At 34.2% G+C, this 16,840-nt stretch overlaps 1 protein-coding gene across 1 annotated transcript in view; it reads left to right on the plus strand.

The window, feature by feature from the left end:
• LRRIQ1 (leucine rich repeats and IQ motif containing 1) overlaps positions 1 to 16,840 on the plus strand; it is a gene marked incomplete at both ends in the record, with an annotated part of 111,745 nt that overhangs the window by 47,754 nt on the left and 47,151 nt on the right. The window contains 4 exons of the mRNA XM_081998320.1: positions 9,903 to 9,992; positions 10,714 to 10,838; positions 11,454 to 11,549; positions 11,886 to 11,971. Of these exons, the coding sequence (XP_081854446.1) occupies positions 9,903 to 9,992; positions 10,714 to 10,838; positions 11,454 to 11,549; positions 11,886 to 11,971 (397 nt within the window). The remainder of the gene's footprint in view (positions 1 to 9,902; positions 9,993 to 10,713; positions 10,839 to 11,453; positions 11,550 to 11,885; positions 11,972 to 16,840) is intronic.

Consider the following 16,840-nt stretch of genomic DNA (forward strand, 5'->3'; position numbering starts at 1 on the left):
CTAGTCTTATTTCTCTAAAGAAAAAGTCAAGCATCAGAATTGAATAAACAGGCCAAACAAAAAATGTAAAGTGAAAAAAGTCTTAGTTCTATGGCGTTTTAGACTCATTACTATAGCCTCAAAGGAAAATCATTCTAAGCCAAATGCATCATTGTAAATGGAATTAATAACAGAGCCATCAGTTCTTCTCAGTGAGTACATTTGCATCTGGAGTCTCCTGAAAGCTGATCCCAGATCATTGAATATAATTTCCTTAAGTTCTTTAATTTTTGTGTAATGTTAAAACTGACATTTTTGTGTAGGTTATAGATTGTGTTTAAAAGCTTTTTTAAATGTCTGATATTTATGTATGTCCACATAAATTGATTTCTGTTGAAAAAAGATTTTTTAGTAATGCCTATTTACAAATTTCAGGAGCAATCCTAACTGACTTGTCAGTGCTCTGTGAGGAGGCCATTGATGCAGCCAATATTGTAATTGAGTGAAATAGCAATATATTTGGAGGAACCAAAGATGAAAGTGAGATATCAGCTTCCTTTCTCCTCCATGCTTAAATCCATACATGTCTCATTGCCTGGAGCTTGAAGTACTTTTAGTTTATGTTATCCAGCTACAGCACAGCTTAACTGACCTTGACATATACAAGTCCCAGGGAAAAGATGGGATGCATCCAAGGGGGTTGAACAAAGCTGCCTGATGCAATTTTGAGGTCACTCTCTATCATCTTTGAAAGGTCATGACAACTGGGGGAGGTTACTGATGACTGGAAAAGGGCAGACATCACATTGATCTTCAAGAAAGGCAAGAAGAAAGATCCAGGGAACTAGAGGCCAATCAACCTTATCTCAGTTCCTGGGAAGGTTGTAGAGAAAATCCTCTTAGAAGCCATTTCTAAACCCATGAAAGAAGGTGATTGGGAGCAGCCAGCATGGGTTTACCAAAGGCTGATCACCCTCATTGCTTTCGATCACAAGGTGACTGACACTGTGAATAAGGGAAGGGCAGTGCATATTGCATGTCTTTTTTTCATCAAGGCTGTTGACAGTCTCCCACAATCTTATTCTCAAAATTTGTTGAGGTATGGGCTGGACAAGTAGACCATAAGGTGAGTGGCAAATTGACTGGACTGCCAGGCTCAAATAGTTGTGTTCTGTGGTGCAAAATCCAACTTCTGGACAGTAATTATTGGAGCCTATCATGGATGGTAGGGGGACCAAAATAGTTGATATTTTAATTAACAACCTGTATGAAGGAACAGAGTGCAATCTCAGCAAGTGTGCAGATGATGCCAAATTGGGGGCGGTGGTAGGTATGCTGGAAGACCAGGGTGTTCTTTAGAGCAGCCTGCGCAGGCTAGATAAACAGGCTGACCAGAGCCTTATGATGTTCAGCAAGAGCAAGTACAAAGTCTGATACATGGGCTGGACTCACCCCATGCAACAGTGTTGGCTAGGGGCTGACTGCCTAGGAAGCAGCACCACAGAAAAGGATCTAGGGTCCTAATGGACTTTGCACCATGCAGTTCTTGGGTTTCTAATAATGGAAACAGAGAAGAGGAAAAAAAAAATCCCATACCCTATAACACAGTCTTAATTTAGCTAAAAACTATTTAACTTTATGTCTAGTTTGTCCTTGAATGGAGTGGGCTAAGGAATCCTAAGCGCTAAATACTGTTAAAACTGTCTCCTGGTACTCAGTCTAGTAATTCTGTTTGTATGGAAGATACGTTAATGTTTTATTTTTATATGGAAATAGCAGTAGCTATTGATCATTTCACAAATCTGAGTTTACAACAGGAAAACATCCTAAAGAATCGGCTCATGAAGCTCTTGAATTTCCGAGAGAGTTGCAGTGCAGGTCCCAAAAGATTTAAGGTGTTGAGACTACAGTTATGAATCAGTAAATTTCAACTTGCAGATTCATTTGTGCATAATTTTATTTCAAATAGAAGAGTTAGTGCTAGGGATGTATAAGGAGGACAGTACAAGTGAAACTGAGAGAGGATTAAGACATATCTTCTTTAGAATTAAACATTTTTAGAGTAATTACAGATTTGTTATCATCAGTTTAAAAAAATATATGCTTACAACTTAGTCCTCCTTTGCTCTTTATCTTCCGAATACTTTTTGGTTCTTTTTTTCTGAAATAGGGACTTTTAAACAAAAACGAAAAGTTGTCCTGAAATTGAATCACATTTCTCAGTGACATGAACTCATAAACATACTAAAGGTTAGATGTCTATAAACTTGTGAATAGTCTATTTTTTATTACCCTGTGCTTCTGCCTGACTTCCCTTCCTTTGACAAAACTGAAAGCTGAAGTACAGCTTGCTTTTCTATTGTATTTTTAGTATTCATTCCCCAAACTTGATAGAACATTCTGGGTTATCTTCCTTTGAAATTGTGTGTTCTTTGAATGTACAGTATTTAAGGGGTGGGGATGAGGGGTCCCTTGTCTGTTTTCTTTGGGTTTTTTTAATTCATTGCCCGTTGAAAGTTTTGATTGTTTGTTTTCATAGAGGTAGAAGAACTTGGCTTATAGGGACGTACCAGCTAAAGTTTGTGTAATGTGGCAGAGTCAGAGAGGGGAAGAACTGAAGATTCTTGTCATTTTAATGGGGAAAGACTGCATCTGGGGTCTAAGAGCCATATGGAGGGGTGGCCTGGAGGTGCCAAGAGCTTGATGTTTATTGAGGTGGGTGGGGCTATACATCTCAAAAGATTTTTGAAGAATATGTTTCTGATGCTTACTTGAACCATGTCTAACCTCTGAAGGTGAGGTTGCCATTTACCCATCTGTATTTTTTATTCCTGTATTCAAAAAAAGATATAGGAACCAGAGCTTCCTTTGAACACTGTCAGGCTTAAGACAAAAATGCTTTCTAGAAACGTTTGGGTCACATAGGTCATGAATGACTGACATGAACTACAATAAGATTCAGACTTTTGGAGAGTTAATTATGTATGTATGCATTCAGCCTTTTTTGTGAATGAAATCTTTTATGGTCCCTGAAATTTTGATTATTCATTTACTTTTCTATATTCTGATATAAATTATTTCCATAATTTTAGTCATATGTATTTAGATAAATCATACAGGTACACATGTTAAATATAAATATGTATATATAATGTATTAGAATTTTAGAGAACAGTTAGTTTTCTGAGCTTATTGAACAGTTTGGAAAAATGACATTTGGAGAAGACATTCCTCAGTAAAATTTTCTTGAATGTTTTTCTTAACAGAATGTTGTGATTTTTCCAGTAATTGTCAATATATACTTTCTTAGAAACAGACAACGACACAACTATGCTTGACTTCTGATTTCCCTACAAGAATGTACTGTAACGATTGACCATCTTTTCTAAGTCTATAAAATCTCTTGGGCTCAATTAATCGTTACGATACTTCTCTGGAATCCATATGATGCTCACTACTTTTTTTGGCTTGAAACATTGTTTGGTTTTAGCAGTTGTAAGAATGCAGCCGTGCCCAGCTTTCTTTCCTAATTCTCTTGTCTTGTATAAAGACAGGGTTGAAAAAGAAGCATTGCCAAAGGTTAAAATAACCTTTATTAGGGTGGCTAACCTATTTATCTTCACCACATAAAATATGTGAAGAAGCATGAAAGACAAATCCAGAGAAAAAGACTATTTTTTCTACTGCTTGCAGTTCAGAGATCCATTTTCTATAAAATGTATACCCACTAAACTTTTTAATTGAAAAGAAGTCTGTGTACAGTGTTTTATAAAATTGTTCAAATCAGCACATTTACATATAGTTTTCAAATGGCATAACTTAGAGTGAATTTGTGTGTTATTGGAAATGGAATAATAATGCAACTAATAGATAATTCAGTTCAGGATTTTCATATTTGATACTGTCTTAGCTTTGGAAATTTTTTAGAAAGTCTGGGTCTGAACTGATACTCAACTTCATAGCACTGAACTAAACTTCACGCATGAACTTGAGTTTCTTAGAAAAGCCAGCCCATAGAGTAATCTGATTCCTATAAAGACTGGATGAAAGAAAAGGTTAAATACACAAAAATATTCAGCTCTTTAATTTCAAAGGAAGTTTTCAATCAGTCTATCAACAATATATAAATGAGCATAGAAAAGTGATCCGGTCCTTCTGTATCAGTAATAAAAGCTAAAAATTTGTGATTTTTTAAGTTTGTCAAACTTATTTATGCTTTTAGGGAAGAAATTTCTAGCAAAGGATACTTAGGCTTTGTCAGAAATGAAGTTTAGTTTAGAAAGAAACAAAAGATGTTGTCCTGGAGTAGCATGATATCTGAATGAAATACCCCACAGAGTGAAATATGCTTGCCAGGAACCAAGAGAGAAAGTTACAGCTTTCTGCCAGATGAAAGACAGTACAGTATGGCTGGCTGTGGTATGCCCTTTCCTATTATGAGTATCCACAGGGTTAACCTTCAGCATATGATCCTTCTGCCTGACCACTCCCTCTCCCAGGCTGAGCAATTATTTAACCTACAGGATGTCTAACGCTAGGAAAAGTAGTTCTTCATGTGGCATGTATTGCCCAAAAAATAAATTTCGTCAGCTTATTTGAAATAGTCAGAGAATGCTGTTGAACATTCTGCCTTGCATTAAAGAACTGTCTTTCACTTGTCTTTTTATTTTAACTTCTTGTTTTATTTTCTTGGCGTGAACTAGACTTTAACTGCACTGTTCAAATATACTCACTAAAAACTAGGAAAGTAGAAATCAAGGACATCACCACCCTGAAAAACTTTATTTAGACTTGTATTCTATAGAGAAAACTAGTGGAACAATTAATTCTGAATCATTGATTTATTTAATCTTATTACATATTATTCTTATTAAAAACAAATTTGAGTATAGAGAGGGCAGATAGTTTGTAAAAACTGGTTGAAAAGGGGCCATTCTGACGGAGCATGACTCTAATGGCCTGCCCTCACAGAGGGGAGCAGAAGTCCAGAAAAAAAGGTTAGACAAAACCAGGCACGTGAACTGGAGAGTGAATTTTTTTAAAAGCAAAGAATTCTACACACTGTTTCTGTGAAATTGTAATGTAGAATTTTTTTTTTTTTTTTTAAATGAGGCTTTTTTTCCCTTCCCATTCCTCCTGTTCTGTTGTAATGCTCAGGGGCCAGTCATGACTCTGAGTTCAGAGTGAGTTTTTGATATTCATTTTCTTCTGCTTGTTTATATTCTGTTTGGTAATTTTCCTATTTTTATCTTAAGATACTGTATAAGTAAAAGTACTACATAAATATCAATAAAACAATTTTTCTGGCTAAACTCTTGCTGTCCTGCAGAGAATAAGTCAATGAGGAAATGAAAGAAGAAAGGAAAGAGGTATAAAGAGTTAGTTCTCCCTAGTTTTCAAAAACAGTTTCACAGTTTTGTCAGACGGTGATTCATCTTGTGATTCTGAGGTCCATGTCTGGAAACCTGGGGTAGCTTCAGCTCCCGTAGCAGTCAACACATCGACCTTTTGGAGTTAGGCTACACCACTTGAGCAGTTACATGCTCTGAGCAATGTAAAGGATTTGCATTCTTACTGGATTAACATAGAGATGACCTTGCAAACACACTGATAGGTGGTTTTATTTGTCATAAGAAGTCAGATTACTGTTTTAAGTTGAGGAATATTTTCCTAGACGTTAGCAGAAACTCCATAAACCACCAATTTCCAAGGTCTGAAAGAACATACCAAGGGAAGGATTGTCCTCAACATGTCCAGCTTCTTTCATTCTTTCCATAAGCATCTGCTACTGAACTCTTCTGGAAGCAGAGTACTGATGCAGATAGATACTTTGTCTGACCCCAGAGAGTCAGAGTTGTTACATATCAAATGCTGGCCTTTCTTTTCAGCTTGTATTGTTAATGCCTTCTTGAATCCTCTGTTTCTAACCATAGTACAGTTTTGGGGATTGGTTTGGTTTTTATTATACTCTGGTTATCCTCCTTGATCTAAGAGAGATGAAAGGCAATATGTGATAGCATTATTCACAATTTGGACAGTTACTTGTTGAAGTGCTTCAAAGCTGAGTGTATGTTTGACGCTGTGTCCTGTGAGCTATTTTTTGTACATGGTTTAAATATGGCTCAGAACAGCCCAAATTACATGTATAGTCGTCACAAAAGATTATGTAGCTCCAGAAAGTAATCCAGAGCATATAACAGATGCCTAGAATTAGATTGTATAAGTAACGTTTGCACTAAAACTCTGCTTTTCAATATCTCATTCAGTCCCCATTAAACTTAGTAGAACCATTCTCACTGACTTTGGTGGTTGTAGGATTGGATTCTGTTTCTGAGACAGCAGAAGTTTAATGTTTGATGATAAATAGTCATTGCATTTTGCAAAGGAAGGGATAGAATAAATATTTGAAAAATGAAGGAATAACAAAATGCAAAACATATATAATATGCCATGAAAAAAAATTCCTAAGCCTCCAGAGTTCATTGGTGAGCTACAAAATCAAAGGGGAGAAAAAAACCTGTAGGATTAGACTCTCAAAGTGAAAAAATGCATTGTGAATCAGGATAAAAAATTCTTGATCCTAATGGATAAATGGAAATAGCTAATACTATGGTAGTTTTATTATTAAAGCTCAGAAAGAAAGCCCCAAAACCAAATATATTCACACCTTCTTCTTGTTGAAGAATGATATCAGGGTTAACTATATTGTGTTTAATAGTAAATTTGGTGGTCTGTATTTTCTTGCTAGTCTTGGAAATACCTTGTTTCTGTCCTAAGCAGGAGCTGAATGAAAACTAGCATAACATCTAGCAAAAAAACCCCTACAAGCAAACAAAAGAAACCCTTGAAAAATTTGCCAAGTATTAAAAATGTGTTTCAAACAGTAGGTTAAAATAAATTTATTTCTGTAAAGTTTTAACAAAAAATTAGAAAGGTCTATGTATGTTTTTTGTACTTGTGAAAATTGAAACTTTTTTAAAGTAATCAATATAGTCTTTGATTTAAAACAAACACTGGAAAGAGAGTATGGAAGATACAGACTGATAAAAGATATCTTCAGATGAACTAATGTATGTTAAATCAACTGTAAAGCTATGTTACATACCTCAGTATTTATGAAATCAATTCCTTAATTTGGCTTTAGAAATAAACATAAATATAGTATGCCTATAACTGTTTATGTAGACCATACAATCAAACATTATCATTTTATTTGCCCTGTAATTCATCTCCGCTTGTGTTTTTTTCTCTCAGTGGACAATGTCAGTAGAAATGTATCTAGTTTTTAGCCTTAGGTATTGGTAAATTTGTCATAAACTTTGCATTAGTTATAATTTAGGACTGTGTTTATACGAAAGATACGGACAGAAGTTTCTTGAACTTAGTGCTGTCAAAATCTCTAAGTGTAAACATAATGGAAAAGCATATATTTGAAAATTAATTATGTGTTTATTTTTGTTGTGCAAAGCAAACAACAGTGTGGTATATTTTTATAATGCGCTACAATGTTCTTAATGATAAATCAGTTATCTTCTTTTTTGTCTTGCATATTTATACCTTCAAATCATGTACCCAGGTAGTTAATGGACACGTCATTGTACATACCAATTAAGTTGATTGACATTTAAATTGTAGAAGAAGTGGCAATCTACCTCTCTCCCAGCTATATTAATTCTTTTGCAAATAGAGGGAAAAGTATTTCAGAAGTTTGCCATTTTCATATACCAGCAAAATTGAAGACACATCTTTTGCAGACATTGCATTTATCTGTGACTGGATTGCACACACACACTTAGAAAATAAGTGGAAAACTCTCATCTGAAAAGCTGAAAATGTGATTTGCATAGTACAGTTGAAGACTAAATTCAAGGAGGACAAGGAGTAATAATATCTAATTTCACTGTCAGTTTTGGTCAGATTTTCTCCCTTTTTCATAGTTATTCATTTTGACCATTCTTCCCATAAGGCTCAGGCAATTGCAGAACTTGAATATATGATAGCTTTGTCTCTGCTGAGATACAAACTTGTCAGTCTTCTGTGTCCGAATTGTACTGATTTCACATCTTATAATGATCACCTTTGGGATTTGAGGTACTACAATCTGCTTCTGGAATAGATTTGAACTGTGACTTTTTTTTTTTTTAATGAAAATTGTTTGAATTAACTACTCAGTGATTATTAGCATAAGAGTAATCACTGAGGAGAGATAGGCTAACTAATGTTTTATTTCTGACAATTAAAAGCAAGGAGTCTTATAAATGTATAATTCATTATATTTGGGGACATTAATGTTGTGGGTAAATGTAACAGTCAAAGCAAGTGATACATTTTATTTGTTGCATGCCTCTGCAGTTTATTTACATAGATTTCTTGACATATACAACCACTTGAGAGAGGAGGTGTGGAAAAAAGCATATTGTTGTATATTTATCATGAATTGAAATGGTAAAAAGGGGAAGAGTGGTGAAGAGACATTATCTGTTAATAATGACTGTATAGAATTTATCTAGATTTATTAAATAAAAGAATGAAAACCAAAACATACTGTAATCAAAGAACAGGGAGTGCCAGAAACAAGGAATCAAAGGTGTAAGAATGCATCCCTTTCAAGGCATCAAAATAAAGTAAAAATTTATTGAAAACTTTTTTTTAAAAGCTAGGTCAGAATGGAAGAACAAGAATACTAGTTCAACAGTTGCCTTATAAATAAAAAGAGTAGTCTTAGAGTCACCATATTACGTGACCAGTACCTGAAGTAACCTTTTCAAAATAGCTGGAATATGATCCTTTTCTATCTCAAAATTTCAAAGGACTTGGAAGACCTTCTTGTTTGTTCACCAGTCTAAGTCTGTGCAAAGTCCTGTTTACACAAACTACACAGTAAGGTACCCAAAGTTAGGATAATTTCTCAGGGTCAGAAATCAGTGCAATCTGAAATATTCTGTGAATGGGAGAAAGGTAGTCCGGTTTTATAAATTAGACATTTTCAAAAGAATGAACCCCAGGCTCTTCCCTGCTGAAGTAAGAACAGCCTGAATGACTGAGCCCCGTGTAAATGAAGCCAAATTTTTCAGAGGTATTTACTTACTGTGTGGGAGTAATTTACTCCTCTCACTTATCAGAATATATTGAAAGAACATGTGGTCAAAAAACTCAAGGACATACAAGAAAAATAAGTCATATACAAGTTGAGTTTGAAACAAAATGTGAGTTTTGTTTTTATGAAAGAAAACTGAATTCTGCCTTAAAGTGCTAGAGACACCAGTTAGCACCTAATTCTGTCACCCCTTTTCATTCCAAGCTGTTATTTTGGTTTGCAAATTATTCCATTACATCAAAAATAAAATTGGTTAATTGAAGGAATAAGTACATATAGCATACACTTTTTTAAACCCAGATTCTGATGAAAACTATTCACCAATTCACTTTAACTCAACAAAAACAGGTTTGACAGAATCAGGCACCTACATCTGCATATAAAATACTCACTTAGTCAAAAACAGCAAAGCAAGCTGTTCATGTTCTTTAGACCTTTAAGTACCTTAGGTCTGTATTTTTTCAGAGTTTGGCAGTCTTTTTTAATAACTTGGGTTTACTAACAATGTTGGGATAAAATTACAAGAATTTGAGAAGGAGGAGATAGATCTTATTTAAACAACAGAACAGAACAAAGCAAAGAAACAAAACAAAAAAAAAACCCACAACCCACAAATACTGTTAATCTGATTTGTTTAAAATAAAACAGTGCAACACAGCATCTCCAAAGGTGTTTTAAGTGCAGTTGCTCTGCAGGTGGCAGTTCTGATATATGACTTGAAAACACTTGAAACAGTATGTATGACAATTTAAAAGAGACTTTGCAAAAGTTATCAAAACTAAACTGATTTTATCAGTGCACTATTTGACTTTACTCATTCATGCAGGCTGCATTAGAGAAGGAATGGCTAACTCTAGATTCCACCCGTTTCCCTTCAAAAACACTCCTGCTCTCAAACCAGCTGCACTGGCCAAAGGTAACATGTCACTGAAACTTCTTACTCTTCAGTCTTTATTCATTCCTTAAGGATATGCTATTCTGGGGTGATTAATATGACAATCTATTGACTTGAAAAACACAATTACTTTTAGAAGTCTCAGACTTCCTCCTCATCTCCAGATGCAATTTTTCTTTTAAATTTTCTTTCATTTGCTTAGTTTTTTCTTTATTTTGGATTTATTTCAACACTTTACTTCACAGTAGCAGAAAAAAAGATGATGTGCTTCATCTGTACATTTGGCAATGGATTAAAAATTGCTGGTTGACACACTACTTCAAAAATACTAAGATCTGCATTATATGACAACAGCTGAATGTTTTCAGAACAGCTAAAGGTCATTGAACTGTAATGTCTGCTAGTTATTTGATAAACTTTGAAGTTTTAGCTTGTTGTTTTGGTAGGGTTTTCTCTTCTTGTTACAAATGTAGTATTACTAATGTTTTATTTCCTACAATTAAAAGCAAGGAGTCTCATAAATGTATAATTCATTATATTTGGGGACATTAAGTATAATTAAAGTCACCTTTTTGCCCTACTTACTTAGTTGAAGGTGAAGTCTGTAATGGGCATATGACCATTAAGAATATTTTCTGTTATAGTAATAGACTTTGCAAACCCTAGTGCAGGTTTACCTGCGTATTTTAAACTCAAACTTGCAGGAATTATCAACTGCATTCTTTTTCTTTCTCTTACTTAGAAGTATTCTAGGCCTTCAAATTCCACTGATTATTCAAATAGTTTGCCATTGTCACCACCAGAAGTTTGGCAGTGTGTTAACAGACCACATTCACACTTAGCCAAAAATATCCGTTTTCAAAGCAGGTAAGTTAAATAATATATTTTTTTCATTATATTTAGTTCATTTGGATTTGACAAAAATCAAAAGGAGGAGAACTTGAGACTGTTTTCTGATGCTTTTGCTACTTTTGGTTAATATGATATTACTGGACTTAAACTGTATTTACTTGTTAAAACCAAGTATATTAAATTCAGTTGTTATTTTTCATTGACTACCAGAATTAAGAATGTAAGAATATATATGTGTATTTTTGTTTATCTACGTTTGATTATAAATCATAAAACCTGTATTTTTTCATATATATCATAACATAGATGTTGAAATAGAGATTTGTAAGACTAGATAAAGATTAAAAGGGATTCCTTACACAGCTGCATTCTTTTGGAGAGAAAGGACTGAAATATGCTTCAAGTAATTGAAATGTAAACATTTTAAATTGATGGCAGACTTTTATTACTCTCCAAGATAAAGCCTTCCTGGAGTATTAAAATAGATTTTTTGTGTTATTTCCAAGCTTCAAAAAAGCTGCCTTTAAAAGGCACAAACAACTTGCAAAATAACAGAGGCTGCAAAATAGTCACCCGAGACCCTTCCTTATTTACCTACCTTTCCGTGCCGCTCTTATACTTTGTTTTCAGATCAGGGAAGGGAACAATGTCACAGCTCTCTGACTGGAAGGAAAAAAAGAATTTTTCATTCATGTCTGAAAAAGAAGAGAAAATTTCAGAAGAATGGTATGTTAAGCTATTTTGCTTACATAGTGACTTCCAGGAATAGGTACGATATAGTTGGCGGTTGTTGCTTGTATTTTCTAAGTCCCACCTTCCAAGAATCTCTGTTTTCTACCAAAGTAAAAATTACTGTAATTACTTATACAAGTGTCTGGGAGACCATCTTAATAAGTTGCGATAATGTAATGTTAAGCATTGCAGCTATCTCTGCAATTCAGAAAGTTATACCATGCAATACTACACACTTGTATTCTTTTTGAAAAGTGCATTATACAATAATAAGCAGCTGGTGTAACGCAATACATGTGAAATGTTTAGTAAGTTATTCTCTTTTCCTAGGGGTTTTAAGGATATTTCTACTGCACAGCTAATGCTGAAGAGGGCCCATAAAATGAAGGCCAAAAAATATAGTAATAAAAATTTAGGTAAGTCAACAGTTAAAAAAGGTTATATTGATGTAATGTTTCTATTCCTAAATCATAAAATAGTGTCTCTCTTTTAAAAAGTTTGCTTACAGAACATTAAACATTAATTTGAATAAAGGTGGAGTGTGATTCAGTAAAAACAACTCAGTTTAAATCTCTGTAAAGAAATCAATTTGGTCCAGTGATAAAATATTCAGATTTTATAAAGCACTCTTCTGGATTTTGAAGTTGAATATTTCACAGCTATGTTAAACAGAAATTTTGTTTCTTTTTATTCGTGTATCTCTTTTTCTAGATGTGGAATTTATATTTCTGCATTTTGTGCTTCTTGTATGTTTCTCTTTGGGGAATCTCAGGTTAAAGTTATTGACTTATGCAAGAACTATTTATGAAAATGACAGTTTGATACATATGAAATGAAATAATATTTTTGTATTAAATGTTCACTGTAGAAATAGATAATGCTTATCCAGCTTCTCTGTAATTGTCTTCTGGTTCTTCTCAGACACTTATGTCAATGAACCTTTCTTAGAATCATCAACTCTTAGTACAGTATGGTAATACAAATGTTAATGGAACATGTTAATAAAAATATTAATAAAATACTGCTAGTATAAGAAACGTTCAAATGTGTAAGAGCCTCATTGACAATAGGACCTAACTCTAAATGGTCTATGGAAAGTGTACCTTTCTTTACATTTAATTTTTTTAAATTGCATCACAAACTACAGTTAATTTGTATAACTTTGCAAATCTCTTCTGTGTTAAATGCTGAAACTATTGAAAGACATTTTGCTCTTGGAAGGGAAGAAATTCAGCCTACAGGTAAAGTTAAGAAAAGTGTTTCTCTATATAATTTTTTCTACTTCAAATATCATGCCTAAAAATAAATATGACAAAAAAGATCTCTAGTTAAATAAGGAAAAAAAAAAAAAGGCAGCGAGAGAGGCATGTAGTCAACAGACCATGCTTTACTGTTATGGAAAGGAGAAAAAATGGGTGAGAGGTTAAAGTGATTCTATTAAAATCTTGATAGCTTCCCATGCTGCCCTACCATGTTACCTAAAAAAAACCACCCTAGTAAATATCTGGAGTGCAGATGAGTATTTTACATATGTTCCATTTGGTGGCCTCTGTATCATTTTTTAATGAATAAAGCTTATTAGGTTATATCATCTTTTCTCCATATGCGTTCTGGTTTATGTTAGTAGTAATTAATCCGGTCGTAAATGTCTGATTGAGCATATCAGATTTGCTATCCTATTTTTGTTGTAGTTCTAATGGATTTTTTTATATGTTTATATTCACTTTTGAGATTACTCAGTAGGGTATATGTGTGTTGAGCTTTTTAGTGTGTCACTTGGAATATTCTCTAAGTGTATTACTTGTGTTGAAAAAATTAACAAAGCTTTTTCACAATGTTTTTATAGGTTCAAATTTTCTCTTCTTGATACTACTTCCTATAGGAATTTTTTGTCTTTCTATTACATCAAGCACAAAAATAACTTACATATATAATTTTTCTGTATAGAGTTCTCTGAAAGTCATTAAAATCACCTTCTTGTTTTCAGATAAGCAGAAAGCATAATTCCAGAACCAAGAAATATGCCTGAAATATTGCACACTGAATACCCTTTCAGTACAAAGATTATCAAGCCAACTATTCTTTCTCATACTGCACACTGACAAAGTCAGTCCTTCTGACTTCTCATTTGGTCAGGAAGGACTGCATAGACATGATCAATTAAAACAAGTATTTTCATCTTAAACTGATGCTAAAACTCAGCTGTTGCACTAAAAAATTATCCTGTTGGAATATTTGTGATGTGAGAAGAATCTCCGTGTATATATGTTTTACATCAGCTACCTCCTCTGAACTGGTGAGAGCAAGTCAGGATCTTGTTGAGAGTGGCTGAACAGAGAGACTTTACAGCATTTAAATTAGTGCAGATATACCTTATCCTGAGGCTAGCCAGCTCCAGATTGGGAAACTGTAACCAGATCCATTAGGCTACCAGTATCTTTCTTGGATCTCTCTGTGATACAACTCATGCTAGAATACTTAAAGCAATTCCAATATAATGAGAGAGAGAGAGAGTTCACAATCTTAGGCCGTTGCTGTGAGTTTAACCCTACCAAAGCAGGAATTCCATAAGAGACTTTATTCCTTCTAATGTTTAAAAGCAGACTGCAGTTCATCTGAATAAGTAGATGTCAACATTGTCTTTTAATGTTGCCAACGAAATTTTCATCCTATCGCCTTAATCTTCTCTGAAATGAGCTTCATCAATGCTGTACTTACTGAAGCTGCATAAGAAATCTTTAGGATTTATTTTTAGTACTATTATTTCTGTTCTTTCTTTTGAATTTCCAGGTCCTCGGTGTTATGATTGTAACTGTTTTCCTTTTTAGCTTCCTGATTTGAAATAGTTGAAAGTATGCTAACTACAATAAAACAATTTTGTTAGTGATACAGATTCCTACCGTCTAGGAAATAGCCAGCATCCACTTAAAAGTGTGAATTTTAAGGTGTGAAAAAAGTGATTTTCCATATTATATCCATTTACTACTACACATCTGACTTAAAAGCAAAATTTTAAGTTCTGACAAAAAGTAAAGCTATACCAACATCTAAAGGTTCTATATACAAATAAATTATAAGCTATTAACAAATAAGCTGATAGCTTTTACGCTAAGATTTCAGCATCATCCCAAACATCTTTTATGTGCTATTGAGCTCATCCATGGTAATGATCTTATTAGCTGCAGGTAATGCTAAAGTACTGACAGATTTTGTAGGAACAAATGGCCTGTCAGAGTATGCTGTCTGCTTCCATATGCTATCAAACTCCTTTGCTTTAGGACTGAGGTTCACAAATGCAAAGTGTTAAATCAGCCTCCATTCAGAGAGTTTTACAAGTGTTCTTTAATATAGTCAAGATGTCTCCTGGATTGGAACTTGGATTGGACATTCATGAACAGCTTCAATTCTTAACATCCTCAGGTGTGGGAAGGTGTTCCTTTCCGTTTACCATCTAAAGCGTTTGTCTTCTCCTAGTGCAACAGTGATGGGATTCATTTGGTTAATTATAGAAGGCCACATCTGAGCTAGTCATCTGCATTCCTTTATGGAAAGAACTAGCCACCTTAAATGCTATTAATTTCCTCCTAAAACATAATTCGAAAATGGGCTACTTGAATCTCACTGTAAAAGCACTTACAGTTCTCCATTGCCTAGACACAAAACCTAGAGTGACTGGCTGAAGTACAGAGTTAAACTCTAGCTATGCAGAAGTAACTGAGAAGTATCTTACCTCATATGTCTGGCCACGTACCTTCTCAGTAGTGAAAAAAATATGGAAAATACCAGCAAGTGCACTGAATCCTGCGGTTTGTATTACAAGGAAGAGCTTAAAGCAGCATAACCTTATAATAGGGAGTGATTCAGGCAATGCTTATATTGCAGTAGACCAGTCCCACCAACTAATGGCCTTAAGGCCTGTTATGCCCTAATCCACTACAGTTATGTATGCTTGTTTATGTAGTTAAATAAAGTTGTGGCCTGTATTTTAACGATACCAAATGTAGGCTGTGTCTGCTTCAACTATTTTTACTCTACAGTAAGATAATACAAAAAGTGTGGGCAAGAAACCAGAAATTTTGCAGCCAAGTAAAACTGGCATAATGTCAGAAATATTCCTGTTTATCATGGATGCATAAAATTCTGTAGAAATTCTAATTAAAAATCTAAATACAGCAGACATTAATGCACCTCACTGTGCTTAAAAATTAAGCATCTATGACTCATAACAATCCTAGCTTCCTAAAGATGTCTTGGCACAGCAGTACAGAATTTCTTGCTTAACTTTGGATTTCTTTGATTCTGTGGATTTTATATTAGCCTCTGAAAGTTAACTTTTTTTTCTTTTAAAATGGCTGGAAGCCTTGTCTTGCTTTCAGCTTGTCTCTCCTACACTGCTGTATTACTTCTTGTTTAACCATTTCCTCTCCAAAGGAAATCTCTCTTGTCAGCATGAGATGGTAATTCTTGCTGCCACATAGGTAGGGAAAAATAAAAGGTAAAAAGCAGCAGGAGTGGGCCTTGACTCCTAGAACCAGAGCACAATGATAAAGTTATTTTGGAGAGGTCAGCAAATATTTTTTAGTTCTAATTTAGAATTTAAGACAGCAATGCAGCACTAATTTAAAAAACCAACAAAAAAACCAACCCACGCCCGTCAAAACCCACAATCCCAAAACAGATGATCTGACTGTACAACAATGATTTGTTGAATTAACAACAGTCAGAATAAAAATCTGGGGGATATTATTATTCCTTGTTACACATTACATAAATGACCGCTAATCTATATTTTCTTAGTAGCAGAAAGAAAGCTACTTTTGTTGTTGTGTATTCCATGTAGCACTATCATCTGGGAACTCTAACCATGGATGAGTTGGAGTTCTAATTGCTGTTCAGTTATGGAACAGAATGTGGTCTTTCTTCCAAATGAATTTACAAATTGAATTATCTTATAGATAAGCATCTGTCACTCTGTGCTACTTTGATTTATCAACTCTTTAAAGTTGGCACAGATATGTTTATGTTTTTCTAATTACAGATATTGCACAACAAAAATGAATGACAAACATTTAATTTTTTCAGTTTCACATATTATCAAGAAGTTGTTTAGTGAATGTGGTGCCAGATCAGGCAGTAACTATTCCTTCCATATTGTTTCTATAACATTTCTTGTGTTTGTCCAACTTATCTTCTATATTTGGAGTCAGCCAAGCAATGTGCATTAAATTACCTCCCTGGTTCCTACATTGCCAGCACAGATCATCATCTAATAAGCCACATTTAAA

The sequence above is a fragment of the Phaethon aethereus genome (assembly GCF_964289735.1).
Source record: "Phaethon aethereus genome assembly, chromosome: 1".
In the NCBI taxonomy this organism is placed as follows: domain Eukaryota; kingdom Metazoa; phylum Chordata; class Aves; order Phaethontiformes; family Phaethontidae; genus Phaethon; species Phaethon aethereus.